At 32.1% G+C, this 20,485-nt stretch overlaps 1 protein-coding gene across 1 annotated transcript; it reads right to left on the bottom strand.

The window, feature by feature from the left end:
• Positions 1–412: 412 nt before the first annotated feature.
• LOC130613269 (golgin subfamily A member 1-like) lies at positions 413–18,821 on the bottom strand. Its single transcript, XM_057434610.1, has 30 exons — positions 18,343–18,821; positions 14,204–14,291; positions 14,041–14,115; positions 13,110–13,231; positions 7,972–8,046; positions 7,833–7,892; positions 7,137–7,225; positions 6,911–7,022; positions 6,710–6,805; positions 6,564–6,637; positions 6,420–6,474; positions 5,908–6,003; positions 5,546–5,641; positions 5,362–5,454; positions 5,196–5,288; positions 5,032–5,127; positions 4,606–4,653; positions 4,434–4,529; positions 4,050–4,139; positions 3,633–3,701; positions 3,497–3,556; positions 3,202–3,239; positions 3,051–3,123; positions 2,882–2,954; positions 2,716–2,789; positions 2,513–2,632; positions 2,202–2,332; positions 1,082–1,130; positions 772–858; positions 413–700 (listed from the first exon to the last, which is right to left on the bottom strand). The coding sequence occupies exons 1-30, from the start codon at positions 18,649–18,651 to the stop codon at positions 677–679; spliced, it is 2,661 nt and encodes an 886-aa protein (XP_057290593.1). The 5' UTR covers positions 18,652–18,821; the 3' UTR covers positions 413–676.
• Positions 18,822–20,485: the final 1,664 nt, after the last annotated feature.

The following is a 20,485-nucleotide window of genomic DNA, read 5'->3' on the forward strand; positions in this document are numbered from 1 at the left end:
AAATATTTCAGCAAGATTCATTCTGGATGAAAACAAGACCATGGCTGGAGAAGATAAAAATTCTAGATATATCTATATATTCGAGTCTGTAAATTACAACATACATGCCGGAAAAATAGCCATTTTTGTTTTTCACCGCCTCCAGCTCGACTTTCGTGTAAGTCACTAAAGTTGAAAACCAACAGCCGTTTCGTAGCCCCTTTAACAAAATCTAAAGCAACTTTACCACATTGTTGTTTTGAATTCAATACACACACATTACTACAAAATACAATATGTTAGATGTGTTAGATGTTTGTTCTGTAGATGAAAAAGTCAGCCATGTTTTTGTTCACAGAGTGTTAGTAGTCATTTCAATAAACTCGAGGTAAAATTAGCTGAAATTAAAAACAAAGTTTGACTGTATATTTTGTATTTCATACAAAAAGCACATGTCAATTAAATATAACATTATTCTAATCCAATTTTAAAATTCTATACCTTTAATTTACATTTAAAAATCTTTTGGTGTGATATAACAGACTGCAAACACATATAATATACAGACATCTCTTCAAATAAATAGTTACCATGATTTCTCACATAAATAAATAATTCATCTATACAATACATATAAATATATACAATAATAATTTGCGTAGTGTAACAAAAGAATAAATATGTATGATAAAAATGTCTATCTTTTCTTTTCAAGTGGAAGCTAAAAAGAAAATCAAAGTTAAATATCACAGCTATACTGACCGTATTTAATATTGCATATGAGAAAATTACCTTCCAGTCAAAGCAGTCACACACAATTGACGTTTCTCTTGGTGTAAACTGAAGAAGATGACCGATTACACCCACTAGTTGACGAGACTAAATAAAATTTTACATGCTAGATTGGATGTCATTTAGAAAACATAGAAAAAACTGGTGGATGACAGTGAAGGCGAAGTTGTGACAGAGAATCCAATGTCAATCCAGAACTCAACTATCAGTACACCCAACTCAACGTATGTCATCGTTAACAACAGAAGAATCTCAACAATTAAATGTAAAAAAATAGGGCAAAATAAGTATATAAAAATAAACACGTTACCTGGTCATTTGTACTACACATATATTTTAAGATAACATGTTTTAGGTATCTAAAATTTATTAAGGAGAAATGCTTTTTTGTCACCTGGTACATAATTTCATTATTTTTAAATGTCTTTGAAGAGTTGAATAGTAAATTGGGTACCTCAACTGAATAGTGAGCTGGGTACAAACTGAGATTTACAAATACATAGTAATTAATCCTATATTTCAGGCTCTTTTTAAGGTAAGAAAAATAAATCTGCTTTACAAACTTTTATACCGGTGGATGACTCACAAATTAAAAAGTGTATGCTAAAATAACAGGAAGGGGGTAAATCCTGCGATGTTAAAATATTTTGTACTGTAAAACATTGATTTTTAAAGAATAAAAGTATTTTGAATTGATTTGTCACCACTCATTGAACATAGTCTAGACTCGATTATCTTGGATACGCTTAATTTGTGTGCAACAACTTTGTGCATAAATTGCCACACAGGGGCACCAGCAAATAAGTTAAAGATGAATGAACAATGTCAAATATATTTGCAGTATGAAATTTTGGGAAAATGTTAAAAAAACAACAATATCTATAAAAATTCAAATTTAATGTTAATAAAGTTGCAATTAATCTCTTAACTTTTTGTAATAACTCCTGAATCTTTTCATCAATTTTAGTTGGCTTCAGGAAAGTCAAACAAACTGCGAAAAACATTTTTCTTTAATTATCTTCATTAACAGTTCCAATGACATATTTTTATGCTTCTATCAACTAATGTAATACATCTAAAAAGTTTGAAACAGTTTTCTTACTCCAAGTTCACACTCCATCATTTTGGCCTGTTCTTGAGTTCGAAAATACATTTTACACAGTATGACGTCATCCAAATTTTTAGTCCCCCCAGGGGTAAGGTACATGAGTGCATATGTACTTGTGATTTCAAAAATTGACAACTTAAATATTACATATTTTTAAACGTTTTGTAAAATGGCTGAATTTTTTTTGTACTTTCTTTAAAAAAGGAAATTTGTTTCCAAATTTTAGCGTTGTATAATCAAATTGATTGATTATCAAGCAATCTGTTACAAAATATTTTATTACACAACAAAAACTTTTACATAATATTTGTGAAAAGGATACTTAAAATTAACTTCTAAAAAATCACGTTTTTCCTTTTCATTTTTCCACACACTTTTATCCTCAGGACTTTTTTTATCGTTGCTATTAGTTGGAGATTTATCTTTTGCTGTTTGTCCAGCATCTATGTTTTTCTAGAAAAAAAGAAGACAGGTAGTGAGTACCTGGTGATCCTTGTCCAATAGAAACCTGAATATAGTCTAGATATCTTTCACTGCCAATTTTATTGCAAAAATACAAAGAATGTGAATTGCTTTAAAACATATGTGCTTGCTAATGCACAATATTTACACAATATTTTTAGGGAACCTTACCATTTCTCTTTGATATTGTTTCTTCATGTCAGCCATATTTTGTTGTAAGTTACGTAATTTCTTTTCTTTCTCATCTAACTCAGCTTTTAGTGACCGAACTTCTATTTCTTGCTCATTGGTCTAAATAAACAAAAAAAGCAATAAGACAAATATATCTTTTACTTTAATCCCTGCTTAGCAAAACCAATATTGATTTTTCCTACCCCGGTAAGGCTTTTGCTTTCCTTTTCTAACTCTTGAATACGATTCGTCAATCTCATAACTGTCTTTTGAAGTTCTGCATAAAATAAAAAAATTGTAAGCTTTATGTATGTTACATAAACTTTACAATAAAGCAATGAATAAAATCATGCGTGAAGTCTAAAATACCTTTTTCTTTGCTACCTTGATACTTAGATTTTCCAGGAGAAGCTAACTTGTTATTTTCTTGAAATTCATGAAGCTAAGGTAAAGCAAACATAGGAAGCATTGATTTTTTATTCATCAGCTGAGTCTCTAATTTCAAAAGTTTAATTTCATGCAAATTAGTAAATGTTACCTGTCGAGACACAGTGGCCAACTCATCATCTCTGTCACGGATAACTCTACGTAGTTCTTCTATTTCTTCGTCCCTGAAATAATATTTTAATCAGCAATAATTTTTAGCAAGTGTTATTAGAAAGTAAATAGTAAACAAGATTATTTATTACCTTTCCACTAAAACTTGTTCCCTATTTTCAAACATTTCCTAAATAAAAATTATTATTACCTGAACAATCTGGAAAACATATTAGTTTTATTAAATTGTCAACGACATAATGTCCTTTTATTGTACTAGAGGTCACAAGTATATCTGGGATAGCATACATATAAAAAGACGTTTTTCAAAATAACAAAGGTATAGAGGGAAGGAAACAAAATTAAGTATCAACAGCACAAGCTCTGGTGTTTCCCATACAACAACAAAAAACACCTCTTTTTAGAGGAAAAATATTATTAACTTACACGCACTGAATTCAATTCTTCTCGCAAGAGCGAATCAACAGAGTTGTTTTCCATTGAAATCTATATTGATTATGTTAATTCATTACAATAGAACATGTGACATACAAAATGTACTAGAACCATAATTTTTACTTACTTCCCCTGTCTCTTTGATATAAGTCAAAAGCTCGTCTTTCTTTTGAAGAGATGCTTCCAAGTTAGTTATCTAAACGAAGATAATTGGGAAATGAAAACAACATGAAAACAATTTAAAAAGCTTACTTCAGAAAATACTAACAAAACAAATGGCATTTTTTGTCCCACTGATGACACAAAGCAAAACAGTCCTAGAGGATGACTTTTTGTTACCACTGAAACAGACTTAACAGTTAATTCAAATCTTGAGAAGTCTGATGAACAAATTCTTAACATCTATATTATAATACCTGTATGCGCAAAATGGTACCGCAAGTAGCGAGACGCACAAATTGCGGTACAAAAAGAATGGCAATCCTGTGGATTATTCTACGGGTCACTGACTAGTTTACTACATAATACCATAATTGCAACTTACCTCTTCTTTCAGTTCATTTGTTCTACTTAATGCATCTTCTAAACAACTGGACGCTTGTTTACACTCTTCATCTTTTATAGTAAGCTCTCCCTTAAACATAGCAGCAAGTAAGTTACTAAATTAGTAAAGTAAGAAATTCTTACTTTAAAAATTTGGAGTAATTTATGCCCGGATCTTTGACATTTTAAGATAGTTTCCTCTGAGACCAGATTCACATAATAGGATATGCTATATAAAAACAATTTAATGCCTGGTTTCAACATTTTTTGGTAAATAACCATGGCATAATATGGGGGAAACAATAATATATAAGCATTAGCTTTTCAAAAAGAGTTTAAAACAAAACACCACTGAATAATTTTAATATTTTTCAAATATTCCTACCATTAAACTATCTCTTTCCTCTACAAGTTCTTCAAGTCTTTCTTGATACTGTGTGATTCTTCTAGTTTGTTCTTCGACTTTTGTTTCTAATTGCTCCTGAAAAAAGTTGTTTGTGGTCTGTTAGATTTAGTAGAAACCAGTACAATTGTTTGAACAGAAAAAGATGAGGTACCATTTTTCTTCTGTTGGTATGCTCTTGTCTAAATGAGCTTTTGCGGGACTGAAACAAAGCAATATAACATCACGTCACATCGGTTAATACAACCAACACTAAAGCAATTATATGGAATGAAATTGCATGCTTTTTACTTTAATCTTAAGGCTTTACAACTTTGAAGCAATCTGTATGAAACTGAACAAAATTCAAAACCATATATAGCATACAAATACCTTTTAGCAAGTCCTGTTAGCTTATAAATTACTGTTTTATTTTTTTAAATTCCCAGAGTTTAATTAGAAAAAAGTGATAGTTAAATACAATTTCACTCTTGATAGAAAAATCACAAAATATAAAATAACAATAAAACCTTCTCTGTACAACAACAAAATAAAAATTACAAAATAATAGCAGTTGAGATAACAACTAAGATATACTTACTTCAGATTGTAAATCTCTCACTTTTTCTTCTAGCACACTTCGATCTTTTTCTAATCTATCCACAGCTTCTTTAAACCTTGTGTCTAACAATTTATTCTAAGAAACAAAAAAAAGTATTAAAATTAAGTCTCGCTCAAAAATTGTTACACATAATGATGACCAACCTGTGCTTCTAAGAATGAAGCTTTATCAGCCAATATTTCTAGTTCCATTTTTTCTGTCTTTAGTATTGAGTTTTTCTGGTCTAGATCTTTCACCTAAAAAGAACATGTTAATGTTACTGCAAAACTTTGCAAAATAGGCAGAGTTTAGAGTCTTAATTGTACATACTTTATTTAGTAGAGTTTCCAACTGATTTGAATTTTTTTCTAAGGATTTTGTTGATTTTTCTGCAACTGTTAATCTGTCTTGCAGGTCACTAATCTAAAAAACATAGCAAGTGAGTAAGTGTAACTTTTACATTAATCAAAGTAACAACAAAAATCAACATTAAAGTTCTACATAAACCTGTTACCTTTGATTCATAGTGTTTATTTTGAGTTAGCTGTTCATTCTGGAGATTTTCATAACTTACGACTTTTTCCTTTAACTTTTCATCCAGAGTACTGACCTAAACATGTGACACATACAAACTTTTCTTGAGTAAAACATTTACCAGCATTTTATAATTGTTTGATGAAAGACTAGAACACGTTAACATTTGTATAATTAGGGACAATAAGCCTGGATTGGCGTTTGGCATGGTATAGCGCTTTTGTCTGCTCAATATTTTCTTACAACAGACAACACAACTGAGCACCTAGAATGGTAGAATGTCTATCTGTCCACATTCTTTTAACTCAAACAAGAAATTTGAATCATAAATAAAAGACTTACTAAAGAACCAAGGGTACTTATTTTGTCATTTGACTGGGTTCGGAATTCGGTAAAGTGTTCTCTTGCATCTTGTAAACGACTTTCTAACAGTGAGCGCTATGAAATAGTCATTTAAAAAGGTATTTGAAAATTATACAATTCATTGGCACAGATAACTTTATAACATAAAATCTGAAATTAAAAATGCTATTTTATGTTAGGACCAACTTAGAAATCAAACATGCAAACTAACATATGAATCCAACGTTGTAAAATGGTGGGGGGGGGGGGGAGAAGGGCAGAATCCATTGATGTTTAATTTATACAATTTTTGGAGAATTAAAAATATTTTGAACTGATTTGATGTCCATGCCTTGAGTGTTTTCAATTTTTGTGAATGACTAAATATTATATTTTGTGATTTTCATGTTTAGGTCAGGAAGAAATCTCCTCCCCACCTAAAATGAAAATCTCCTCCTGAAGGCAGTTTTCATTTTTCCAAATATATACTTAATCTGGGAATAAGATATTACCTCTTTTTCAAGAGCTTTCACTTGATCATTTTCTGAGAGTCTGCTGTCTTGCAATCTATTAAATTGAAGTATCTTCGTAAATAGAAAATGTATATAACAAACTATGCTTTAGATGTTAATGTAAATCAAGGAAGCTTCACATACCGTTGCTCCAAGTCACTAATCCTTTCTCTTAAAACTGAAAGTTCAGAGTCCTTGTCACTGATGTCTGCTGTAGCCTAAACACAATATGTTGGCTTAAATTTTAGAAAAGCATTGCAGAAGATAATTTCTGAAGGAGCATTCTTTACCTTAGCTTTGTAAAGGTTGTAAGTCTGTCTCAAGGAAGCAACTTCTTCATGAGCTCTGTCTGCAGCCAGCTGTACTGTATCTAGCATGCTGGATTTCTTAATAAAGCAACATTGACAATTATAACAATTATCAAATATATAATTAAAATTCACAAAAGAAAAAAAAGGAAAGAAAAATAACTTAAAAAAAAACATTCTAACCTGTGTCAACTCATTGATTAAATCTGATAACTGCGATTTTAAGGCTGACTTTTCCTTTTGTAATGTAGAAACTTCTGCACTCAATTTTTTTTGCTGGGTGTCAAACTCTGTCCTAAAAATACAGGCCTAAGCTAGTACTCACACTGTACATTAACGTGATAAAAAGAAAATAACAAACCAAAAACATACTGCAGATAAGATACTGCACAGATAATTATTGCATTACCTATCCTTTGTTAAATCATGCAATCTTTCCTCTAATCCTTCCAATTCAATTCGTTGGTCCATATACTGTTTGTCTAAATTTTCTATTTGCTAAAACAAAAAAAAATAAAACAAAAATAGATATGGATTATACAATAACTAGTTATTTAAACCTGTGGAGAATTCACTTAAATTTATTCTGCTTTTTATGACAAAAGGTTTGTGAATAATTTCATTAAAAAGGTCAAAAAAACGTTTTAGCTAAACAAAATCCTGTGGGAAGGTGTCCACTCAAAAATGGTATGCTATGGTATGTTTCTTATCGCGAAATAATTTGTTGTCAATTTCATTTCAAAGACACAATCAATTGAAACTTTTAAACGAAATGCACCACAACAATACCAACATTGATTGCACGTGACTTGGCTTGTACAATATATAATTGATAACAAAGCACTCATCACGGTAAATTTAAATTAGCATATGATGCAATAAAATTCCCAACTAATAAAATCACTTCATTTTAACACATGATTTGTTCTAGCCAAAAAAATCATTAACAAACGTTTTTAAAATACAGAACTTTCTTATAGGGGATGTATTATAGACGCTTTTAAAGAAAATTGTAAAAAATATAATCCACTTTGCCTGTTACAGACACACAGAGTCTCTGTATTATTATAGAGATACTTTTAAATATTGAAAATTGATACTTTACCTTTGTTTTTTCAATAAGTTCTGCTGTTTTCCTTGACATTTCTGTTTGAGAATGTATGAGCTATGGTGAGAGGAAACAGGGTAGTGTATAGATACAAAATAAGTCTAATTTTGTTCAACATTTTTTAAAAAGTTTGTACCATTGCTTTCATTTTTGCCACTTCCTCCTGTTGCAGTGAGTTGAGTTCTTTTACATTTGAAAATCTGTGAGATTCCTAAATATGAAAATTTGTTACAAATTACCTTTTTAAGGTTGACATTTCAGTCCTGCTGAACCTACAGCTTTTAACAGCCTTAACTTTTAACAATGAACTCAAAAATGTTAAAAAGAGGTTTTTAATATACCAAATCATTAACTATTTTGAACCATCCAGTCTCAAGATGGAGTTTCTAAAGGTTGATGGAGTTGCTGAAGGTTAAGCGATTTTCCCTCATAAAAAAATTGAGTTTAAAAAGCCTGGAAAGAGCTAATACATTAGATACCAAGAATAGTGCAAAGAGAACAAACAATACATATTTAGAACTGTATTCTGCAGGAGATTATGACTGGCCTTCCTGTGGTTAACAGGGGTAAAATTATTTAATAATCCTATAATAGAGACACAAAATACAGGATTTGGACTTACTACAGTTAAAGCCTTCTTGCTCAGAACAAAACTTACTGATAAAACTGAAAGCGAAAGAGAAATGCAATATAATATTTCTGTTGGTAATGTTAAAGACTCATCTGATTATGACTATCTTGAATTGACAACGATTGATTTAAGCGTGATATGTCAGTCAATTTTTTGGTCAGTCAATTTTTTTTGTGGTATTGGTATACCATGAAAAAAAATTAAAGATAACATTTAAAGTAAATAGAATGGACGGAAAAAAATAAAGAAATAAAGGTAACTGATTGACCAAAGTAGTGAAGAAAGTACAAACTAAAAAGTCAAGGAATATCTTCAATTTATTGGCATTGTAAAGCTATCAGCATTTTTTTAATTACTAAATATGAAAAAAAGGATAAACAAATTAAAAAATTTAATTGGTAAAGAGAAAGAAGTAATGGCAATTCACAGTTAAATGAAGTAAAAAAAAACTATTAGAATTAAATTATCAATATTTTCATCTTAGCAACAATGCAACTCAAGAAAATCAGAAAAATATCATAAAAATTTATAAAAAAAACAGTGGATCACAATACAAAATCAGGTTATAAAAAAAAATTGTTATTTTAACGAAGGACTTTAAAATGTATATGGATAGCGGTTCAACGTTAAGCAGGCAAAGGGAAGGTGAAAAGAAACATTGAAGTGGATAAGAAAGACAAGGATTGTTTTGTGAATGATAAAAGGTGAAAGTGAATGGGAGAGGAAGAGTAAGGTGTGGAAGTTGAAGCAGTGTTCGAATTAGCAGTTCGCAATTCGCAATTTGCGAATTGGAATGCTGTTTTTGCGAATCACTTTGCGAAAAAAAGATAAAATTGCGAATCGAATATTTTTGTATCACTTCGTTGTCTTTTTTTGCGATATTAAAAATTAATTATTTCTTCTTTTTGTTTGTTGTGTTTCCATTTAATTCTCATGTTTTGCATGATTATTTTATGCTGGGTGAAGAAATAACAACCCTTTCCTTTTGTGTATTTCACTTGCACATATTCAATGAAGTTTTGACTGACAATATGTGAGCAAGTTTCGTAACGTTTCCTTCTGAAAAGCCGTTTTTATTATAAGAAATTGTTATTAAAACCTTATTTATCAACCGCAGCTCATTATACATGATTGCGTAAAATATTTACATGTTAATTTATCATAAGGCTGTTGTTTAGACAAAATTATAAAGTCAATTTTTTTTTTTAAGTTTTTATGTTCAATATCGGCAAATTTTGACAGGAAATCAGTGTTCTTATTTTCAGCGCAGTTAGCTTTGTAAGACAGAAAAATATCGGAATTTACAGCCTGGTTAAAAACAGTATATAAATGGCAGACTGAGTTAAATTGCCTATTAGAAAAAGATTTATGTTGAGGTAAAGTGAAAAAAATATGTGTTCTATGTAAAAAATATGAACACCACTTGTTCCCACAAACTGGTTAAGAACCTCTAAAACAATAATTACATTTTGAATATTTTCTTGCAGCATGCTATAAAAATAAACTTATTTCATTTTTAAAACATTATTTCGGCTATCGGGACAAGAAAGTCAAAATTAAGAGAGGCGCTAGCTCAGACGCTCAGTTCTCGTGTTCGGGGTTCACGAATTTAAACGTCCACTACTTGTCTCCAGCATAAAAAAAATAACGCAGGAAAAAGTAAATGTTACAAAAAAATACAAATTCTCATGGAAAAAAAAGTAGCTACTAATGAACTAGCCAAAAGTATTTGATATACGGCGCTTTCCAGGCCACATCTAGATGGTGGTGTACTTCGTTACAGAAATTTTTTGAACCCTGTGATGCTAGCTAGATGAGAAAAGAAACAAAGAAAAGGAAAGTACATTTCAAGTACTACGAAAACCATCGATTCAATTTTGACTTGGTGTGAGAAAAAAACAAGCACTCGAAAAAAACAAGATGGGCAAGATCAGAAAAAAATGGATTTATTTCAACTTTAATTGAAAGACTTTAAGGTTACTGTAAAGGAAACGATTTTTTTTTTAGGTTTTTTGCAAAAAATTCTCTTTCCAATGACATATTTTATATTCTATGAAAATAATTGGAACATCCCTTTTTTCTGGAAAAAGCCTTTTTAGAGGTGTTATATCCTTCGCACCTTTGAAAAAATAGGTGCAAAATGAGTTGGGCATATTTTTTGTAAACATTATGCATAATATGGAACTCCCGTATAAAAATATGCATAATAATATTTTTTAGATAGTTTATTTTCACTATCGAATTAAAAAAAAATTAAAGTTAAGGAATAAGCATATGAGCTGTCTCCTGTAAACCTGACTTCTGTCTATTAATAATTCTGAGCGCGTTCACGCATATTCAGCATAAAGAAAAAGTTCGCACTTCTATCATCTTTCTGCATACTCAGTTCACACATTTTTATAACACCTACGAAAATCTTTAAAAACAAATATCTCATTAGTAAATTTTCGCCTATATGCCTTTACGTTTGTGGTCTCTTTTTCCGAAAGCTTCCTGTTGGCTCATTGAAATTTTTGGTAATGAAAAGCTGAATAAATTATGCACAAAAGGTTCCCGGATTTTTTTGTATAAATTACTGATTACCGAATTATGACAACAGAAAGAAAAAAATATGCATTTTTTTGAATGATTATATATAATTACAAATAATTTCATAACAACGTTATTAGAAAAAAAAACCGGGAACCTTTTTGAATTAAATTTGTGCTGATATTCAGCAATGGTGCGAAAACGAGAAGTGTGCGACCACGCGTTCGGAAAAAGAAGCCATTTTAAAGCGGCTATGAAGTGGCTATGAAGATAGCATTTCATTTTAAAATTTATAAAGTGCTTTTACAATGTGATTAAATTGTTGACTTCTTCACCAAACTCAATTAAAAAGTCAAAATCTTCATTTACCCTAAGGCAATACAAAAGTTGTAACTTGACTTCAGCAACATGATCATAGGACAATTTGGTTTGCATTTGGTCCCTCCTATGTATCTTTTGATTGGGAAATGGTATTGACTTTAAAATTGGTAGGGAGTTAGTAACTAATGAGTAAAGTTAATTTGACAAAAAAAAAATCATGATGACGTCATTATTTTTTAGGTGACGTCATCAAAACTCCCTAATTTAGTCTCTTAGACCTAATGAGAATACGAAATCAGTTTTATTAGTTACAAAATCAATTTTTTATTTCTTTTGTCATTTTTGGTTCAAATAATTCGAAAATGACTTCTTTTAGGTAATGTCACTTATATGATGACATCATCGTCATCGTAAAGGGCCTGTACAGCACATCACTATAATTAAAAAAGTATCAAAGGTTTTGATTTGAATTTTTTTTTCACTAAGAGTAAAGATAAAGTAGATATTTGTCATCCCTGTAAAATTTGGAAAAAATGATATATAACACTATATAGTTTCTTTTTATATCAATAAATTTGTAATTTTTAGCGGATGACAATAGATTAGTGAGTTGAAAATGTACCTAAAATGAGCAATTGACATATTTTTGTATTTTTTTTGCTTCTATATTGTATAACAATAGTAAATATATTGAAATAAAGTTATTTTGGCCAAAATAAAAATATCTCATTTTTTGGATGTTGACAATGTCAATAAAATCATGATAAAATGAATGAATGCTAAAGGTGAGCATATATTTTTCCAAAAAAAATCAGCAAAATCTCCCCAAAAATTTTAGGAAAAGTCAGAACATATCAGGGCCACACCATAATCGGGTAAAAACTTATACAAAAAAAACTGTAAGGGGGGGGGGGCATTTTGTCCCCCCTCTAGTTGGAATAGGGTTAAAAAACTAATTAAAGTTGTCTATCTTAATTGAGCAAAATGACTTAACTGATGTTCTCTTCCATCTAAGCTTTTAAGGTGTTATCAAAATACAAGGGTATCAGTGTCCCAAAGCATCCTGGTATTAGCATCTACACAATCAGCAGAACTTATAGCAACCAATGGCAACAGTAAATTAGTTATAGACATCTCCCTTTTTTATGTTTTTCTTTCTAAGGCAAAAAGTGCTTACACTCGCTGTCCACTATAGTTTCTTAATTATGCCAAAAATATAATCTACATTTTTAAACCAAGTCAAATTTTCAGAGCTCTTGGATTCAGCTCGGTGTTGTTTTTTAATCACCGAATGAAAAAGCCTCTAAGTAGTGAGAGTTAGAAATAATGTGTAAAGAAATGCTTATTTTGCAATAAACACCACAATCTACATGTGTAATCCCCTAGATTTAATCTATTTTACTTTTGTTTTGCATATCTCTACAACTCTTTTGCCTGTGTAGCTCTAGCCCAACACTCAAAAAATAATTATCATGCATGACTGGCTGAAAATTTAAAACTCAAAAATGGTGTATCTCTAAATAAGAAGAACAGCTTACACAGATTCTTCCGTCTGTGATGTGAGAAAAATTTACAAAGCTAATTAAAGGGATATGCTAAAATTTAAAAACCTGCACTCAAACAAATCAATGATTTTTTGTTACACAGAAAACAACACTGTAAAATGACTAAACGAATTACTAAAAGTAGAAAAAATATTGACACATAAGCTTCAATATTGTATACATAAGGCATAAGTCGCTGTAAAATGATTTTTGCACTTCATATAAAAACAAAGTATAAACAATATTTACCTCTTGTTGTTTTTGAATACATTCTTTATACTTCTTGTCTTTGACTTGTAACTTCTGCTCATATTCTTCCTTTAGTGACTTAATAGACTTATTCATCGATATTTCAGTTCTGTTATGCATTTCTAAAATCAAATTCATGTGTAACAAGTTGCACATCAACAACACTGGAAAATGCAGTATAAAAAAGATTAAAAAGTGAAAACTTAATCCAGTGTATTATTGCACAATTTTTGAACTCTAAGAGAAAGCAAATGGACATAAATTTCAAAATAAGTTTAATGTTATGTTTAAATTAGAAACATTTTGTGGTTGCTTAATAATACAATTTAATTATTGTGAGTAATCAAATTCCTTAGACACTACTTTTTCTGAACCTGAAGTAATTTTCAACTATTTCCAGTGTTTTCCATAAGTTGAACTTCTTCCATCAATAATTCTTGTTTATTGTGACCACCATTTTTTCAGTTGCTATATCAAAATAGAGTCTTGGGGGTGCTTTTGGGGGAAAATATTTCCAAACGGGAATTTTCACTGTGAAACAGGTCAGGTTTCTCCAATTTTGTTGGACAGCAAGAACAAATTGTTGTCCAACATACAATATTTGTACCACATGTCTTTAGTGTTGTGCACCTTCAGATATATTTAAGCTATAGATCTTTAAGAAATTTGAGATTGGATTTCAGTTGAGAAATCATACTAGAGAAATTTGTGAAGAAAAATATTATTTTACTCTTAGAAAATGACAATTTCAACGAGTTTTTAATTTTGCAGTCAGCAATATCTGGCAAATTTAGAATTACATTTATATAACCATTTGGACTAATTTTTTTCATCCTTCCAAAATAATAAAAACAATTATGTTTGTTCGCAAAACAGCATTTGAATTTCAGAAAAATGAATGGTTTTACAGAAGGTAATAAAATGATCTTACCATTTCTTAAGTTTTGTAAAGCTTCTTCAAGACGATCCCTTTGTCTAGACTGCTCCATAAAGGCAAGCGCCATTTCTAAATTTTCAGGAAGAATGTATATATATATATATATATAAATGAAATGAAAAACAAACTAAAAATAAATCGATGTTTCTAGACATACCATTAATTTTAACTTCAAGCTTTTTAACTTGCTCATTTTTCTTTCCCAATTCAGATAATATCTGATCTTTTGATGCAACATCACGAAACTAATGGTAATGAAGGTAATAGTTTGTAATATGAACAATAAGGCAACAGTTTATTTTACCTATGTTTTTTATAAACTTATTTATTAGCATTCATTTTTTATCATATATTAACCATATCTTTACTGGAATTCTTTGGTATGAAATCGAATATCCTGCATGAAGAGGTGGGGTTATCCAACTTTTGAATAGCTGATGCTATGTTAACATTCATTTTAATGGAGCTAAACTGCAAGTTTTGCTCATGTTAATTGTGGTACCGTTCCTTAGCATTATGGATTATGGTATACATTAGGTTTACCTTAGTCATTGACGATGTCATGTAGAGCCTTGCGCAGTGGGGGTGGATTTTACCTATAGACCTGATCTTAAAGGTTGCCATGGATACTAGTCTTACCTGTATAGGAGCTGGACCCTACCCAGGTCTTGATTATTAATGGCTGCATATAAAAACCCAACACCCCACACTGCACAAGTTCTTCAGATGTACCTTCCAGTTTAAAGTTACCCACCCTTCCACCCTTTGTTATATATTGATTTTCTTCACCTATTTTTCCTTATTATATATCATCAACACACCTACAAATGGTGGATGTGAGATACCAATTTAATTTATAACCGTGGTACAGTGGAATCGAATCGAAATCGAATTAACATGGACGTCTCCAATGCAACTAAATACAACTGCATTACAGTTGTTATGGGAGCGCGCAACACAACACAACCAGACAAATTTCTTCTGCCTCAAGGTATCACTGGCATTTCTTTTGGCTTATGTTATGTCAGGGTTTTAGTCCAGAGGTAGAAACTACGAGTGTGTAAGTAGCTTTTAATTTAATTGGTGGGTATGTTGGGCCCCTTCATCAGCCATTTAGGCAAGTAATGTGTTGATAAAAATCATTGTAGAAACGTACCTGACACTCAGGGCATGTATACATGTGTTTACCATATTGGCTGATGCTCATTGAGGTGTGCCTGACTCTCAGGGCATCTCAATCAGCAGCACTTAAATAGGAAACATGCACCTGACACTCAGGGCATGTTGATGTGCCTGATGCTCAGGGCATCTCGTATACACCTGACGCTCAGGGTACGAATAAAAATACCAGTTATTAACTTGCGCCTGACGCTCAGGACATGTTGATACGCCTGACGCTCAGGGCATCTCTAGTGCAGTTATCATGTGAATAGGTAAGATGTGCCTGACACTTAGGGCATGTCGAAGCCCCTGATGCTCAGGGCATCTCATACACCTGACGCTCAGGGCATGAATAAAAACAACATCATTCTCTCATACACCTAACACTTAGGGTATGAAAGAAAACACCATAATTAGCATGTCTCGCAGCAGAGTCAATGGAAAAATTAGTTGAAAAGTTTGAGAAGTGGAAGAAAGGACTAGAAGAGAAAGGGCTAAGGGTGAACACAGCAAAGTCTAAAGTCATGATTAGTAGCATTGCAGCCAAGTGTGACCTTGTAGTTGGAAAGTGGCCTTGTGGAGTTTGCAGGGAGGGGGTGGTAGCAACTCAATTTTTTGTCAGACTTGCAAGCATCGGGTACATAAGAAGTGCAGTAGTATTGGTGGAAGGTTAAGAGCTGACATTCAGTTTGTATGCAAGCGTTGCAAAGGTGAGATTATAGAGAATGAAGTATTTCCAGCTTCAATGATTTACAACAGTGACTTGTTAGAAATAGTTGAGAACTTCTGTTACTTAGGTGATATGTTCAGCAGTGAAGGGGGTATTGAAAGAAGTGTTACTTGCAGGATAGGTTCTGCTTGGGAAAAGTTCAGAGAGTTACTTCCTTTTTTGACTAGCAGAGTCTCGTCAATTGAGGTAAAAGGTAGGTTGTATAAGGCCTGTGTAAGTGTTATGTTGTACGGTAGTGAGACAAGCAGGAAGATCTCGACCGTTTAGGAAAAAATGATATGAGAATGTTTAGGTGGATGTGTAAAACCAGTCTAAGAGACAGAAAGAGTTCAGATGAACTAAGAAGCAGGCTAAGTATCCGTAGAATTAAAGATGTTATCCAGATAAGAAGATTGAATTGGCTAGGGCACTTAGAAAGAATGGAGGGGATAATTGAGTAAGAAGGTGTAGAGACTTGATAGTTCCTGGGGCAAAGCTCAGAGGCAGACCGAGAAAGACTTGGCAGGAGGTTATAAGGACAGACTTGATACAGGGGAAGTTGAGTTTAGATCTAACACAGTCTAGATCAGATTGGAAGAGGGTAATTAATATACCCCATCTAACCCATGCTAGCATGGAAAACGGACGTTAAGTTAAGAATGATGAATGATGATGATTCTGGAACCCAAAGCAATTAACTAAGTGTTTTCACTGTATCAAACTATTTTCAAACATTCCACTTCTACAGCTGGCAACATCCTAGTTCTTTACACTCCGGTTTTGAAAGTTTTATTTGAATTATATCATTACTTAACTTGTATCTATTCCATTTAATACTAGCAATTTTAAAACAGATGGTTGTCTGTATAAGACAGGTTAGGCAAAAATTTCACATCATTGTCCACAAACTTTGATTTTTTCAAATAAGTTTACTACACCTATTTATATAGAAAACTTGAAAATTAACATTAAAAAAAAGTTGGTTAACAAGTCTTTTTAATTTTTTTCAAAAGCTCTTTTCGTTTTTAAGACATTCACATTATACTGCACAAATTATGATGTCACATTTAAGGAATAAGAAATTTTGACACTTTCTGTCAACAGTAATTTGAGACCTGTTATGGGGTAAAGTTGAATTGTTTAACATCTTTTTTTGCCAAAATGACACTTGTTTGCTCATCCCAGGCGTCTTAATTGTTTGCAGACAACCCCATAACTTGGGATCTGCATATCAGTTTGCAATCAAATTTTGTGAGTAAACATATAGGGCCCATACAAGCTTACCCAGAAAATTTTACTATCATTATTTATTATAAAATCTTTGTGTTGTGCAAAAACTTTTCAAAATTCAGGAAACAATTTAAGTAGTCTTTGCAACCCTTATTATTAACTATTAAAGTCTTTTTTTCAGAAACTTTTTGAATCAATTTGTTTTTACTTGTGGCTGCACTAATTGTAATTAAATTTTGTTAAATTTTTATTTTATTATACCTAAAATATTATGAAATGACCTGTCTGTACCGTCATATGCACAAATATATAATGCATATCCTGAGCGTCAGGATATGCACAAATAAACATGCATTATCTTCAGGCCCTAAGCGTCAGGTGCATGAGACAGATGAGATGCACTAAGCATCGACATGTCCTAAGCGTCAGGCACATGCTGATTATGGTGTTTTCTTCCATACCCTGAGCGTCAGGGCATATGAGAGATGCCCTGAGCATCAGGGGCTTCAACATGCCCTGAGCGTCAGGGGCTTTAACATGCTAATTACTGGTGTTTTTATTCATACCCTGAGCGTCAGGTGTATGAGAGATGCCCTGAGCATCAGGGACTTTTTACATGCCCTGAGTGTCAGGCGCATGTTTCTTATTCACATGATGATACACTAGAGAAGCACTGAGCGTCAGGCGCATCGACATGTCCTGAGCGTCAGGAACAAGCAAATTACTGGTGTTTTTATTCTACAATGTTTCTACAATGACTTGTATCAACACATTACTTGCCTAAACTAAAATCCCTGGCAACCTTAAGATCAGGTCTATAGGTAGAAACCTCCCCCACTGTGCCAGGCTCTACATGACATTCTCAATGACCAAGGTAAACCTAATATATACCAACCACAATGCTAAAGAACTGTACTTCTGTCACCACAATTAACATGAGCAAGTCAAATGAGCATGGGTTAGTCCATATAAAGATAATGCAGGGGCATTCCAAGGTACTTATATATATATATATATAAGTACCTTGGAATGCCCCTGCATTATCTTTATATGGACTAACCCCATATTGACCTACTTTCTATAGCAAATGTTACCATAGAGAAATATCTCCTTGTAACATTTTAGTCCACAGTTGATGAATAAATTTTTAAACACTGAAAACATGCCTATACATTTGGATAGTAAAATGGTCTTACTGTTCCAATTATTAGCTGTGACTCAATTGGAGTTTCAGCAGAACAAAAACTCTCTCCACAAGAGTTTCTTGATACTGTGGCTGTTGCAGCAGAGTCTAAACTTAATAAAGACTCTCGAGAGCTGTACAAACTAGCATTGCTTCGCCTCCGTTTTTCCCATTTGTTTTCACGCTTAAGGTTTGTATTACTGTTTATGTAGCTTCGGACTGATGGAGGTTTGGTATTCTTTTTAGGAGTTGATGCCAAAACGTTAGACGTCGTCTGTGGTTGGTCACCTTCTTCAATGCGTTGTTTTAGCTTCTTGAACATGCCTTCATAAGTTTGTTTATGCAATCACTCATCCCTGCCGAACAGAAACAGACAAGCTACTTCATAAATGCCAACAATATTTACGAGATTGACTTTTGGTTCCACTACAGGTAATTCTCATTATGAATGCTCATTTCTGCCATGATTCGAACAGAAAATGTGCTTTTGCGCTCCATTGCAGGGATGCAATAAAATTGCTGTGGCATACTGGGGACAAAAAAGCATCACAGATGAAGTGCAGATGATGTGATCGCTTTTGGTCAGCGGTTTGTTTACGTCGTGAGGAAAAAAGCATATTAGAGTTTCAAGAAAACGAAAGTAATAAAAATTTTGTATAAATCTACACTTTTTTACAAATATAGCTTTGAAATTCAGATTTTATCTTTTTAAAAAGCGATTTAGGATATTAATACATGTAAGGTTAACAGTTTTCTTGTATAGTAGAGATTATAACTACTAGTTATCTGAATTGTTAAAGGTAGCTAAAAGTCATGCTTTGATTATCTTTACATTGTGAAAAGCGAAACCAATTACTGCGCACTTTACATTCGCCTGCCTTGACTGCTGACTTCTATATTTCACGCAGAAAGTTAAAGGAAGGCTAATTGCTATGCGTTTGGATTATGTGGTTTACACATTACAAGAATTTATATATTTATTAAAGATTTAAAAACTCTTCTTTTTTTGAAGTTAAAACTCTTCTCTAGCTAGAGGCTGAAGGAGTTGTTGGTAGCTAGCTATACCTTAGTTTACCGTCGTCGGCATTGCCTTATTCATTATTTTCCCTATGCGTGTTAGAGGTGCCTCTTATACTCATGTTTGTGGCACTGTAGCTTAAGTGGCTATAACTCTTGCACTTTTTGTGTCAGACCGGGGTTAAATTCCCTTTAAAAGCCATTATTTAATATGGGTGAGTAAATGTTACAATAGTCCTAGGTTAACCCAAGCCATGTGAGGATGGGATGTTGCAGAGAGTTTTCTGATAGCGCATGGAATCTAATTGAGTATGTAAAGCTCAGAAGAAGCATTAAATATACTCCAGGACTTCTCATCTAAGCCATGGCTGTTCCTGAAAATAATAGGCAGTGTGTATCTCTTGATATTCGTGAGGCTAGCCATGTAAAACAGAAGTCAAATATATTCCTTTAAAAAACGGAATTGCGCTTAAAGTTATTAAAGACTGACCAGACATAAAATTAGCAACCAAAAAACTTTTTAAAATGACCAACCAGTATTTTAAACTCAGTATTGCCTCCATAATAGTAATAGAGTAGTGGCTCTTGCAGATCTTTTTCATGGGAATAACATAGGTGGAGAAGAGCTCTGAGCATAAGGTTGGACCAAGATCCACCAAACTGCTAACACCACTACTATAACTGCACCTACACAATGAATTATTTTGAGTTTTCCATTGTTTATCAATGCTCCTGTTATGTTTTTCAAGCTTTTTCTATACCACAATTTAGGAGAACATTTTTTCCTTTGTTTTTTGCTATTCTACTCTATTTATATCTTTGCAATCACATTGAACACATAGTGAATTTCTTCTGGTAATAGAGAATTATAGTGTTACTGACATGTACTTCGCAACCTAGTTCCAGGACTTAATTTTTAAATGCTGTTAACAGTATTAAAAAATGTATAAATAATAATTTTCTTCTTTTATCTTTGCTACCTTCAAGCAACAGGTGGCCACTGAAAATATGAAAAATAGATTAAAAATACAATTAATAAGACATACGTAACAAACTCCTTCTCATTGTTGCATTTTATTTTTTTGTGCACACTTTGATTGCTGAGATATCGATAACAAAATTAAATAAATATTAAAAAA

Source organism: Hydractinia symbiolongicarpus, chromosome 10 (genome assembly GCF_029227915.1).
Source record: "Hydractinia symbiolongicarpus strain clone_291-10 chromosome 10, HSymV2.1, whole genome shotgun sequence".
NCBI classification, from domain to species: domain Eukaryota; kingdom Metazoa; phylum Cnidaria; class Hydrozoa; order Anthoathecata; family Hydractiniidae; genus Hydractinia; species Hydractinia symbiolongicarpus.

Bases quoted from the DNA above. Each gene is read 5' to 3' on its own strand.
- LOC130613269 (XM_057434610.1), bottom strand. From the start codon at position 18,651: ATGTTCAAGAAGCTAAAACAACGCATTGAAGAAGGTGACCAACCACAG. The intron at 13,232-14,040 runs GTAAGATCATTT...ATTTGATTTTAG, and splicing joins TTTACAAAACTTAAGAAATG to AAATGCATAACAGAACTGAA. The intron at 3,557-3,632 runs GTAAGTAAAAAT...TAATCAATATAG, and splicing joins ATATCAAAGAGACAGGGGAA to ATTTCAATGGAAAACAACTC.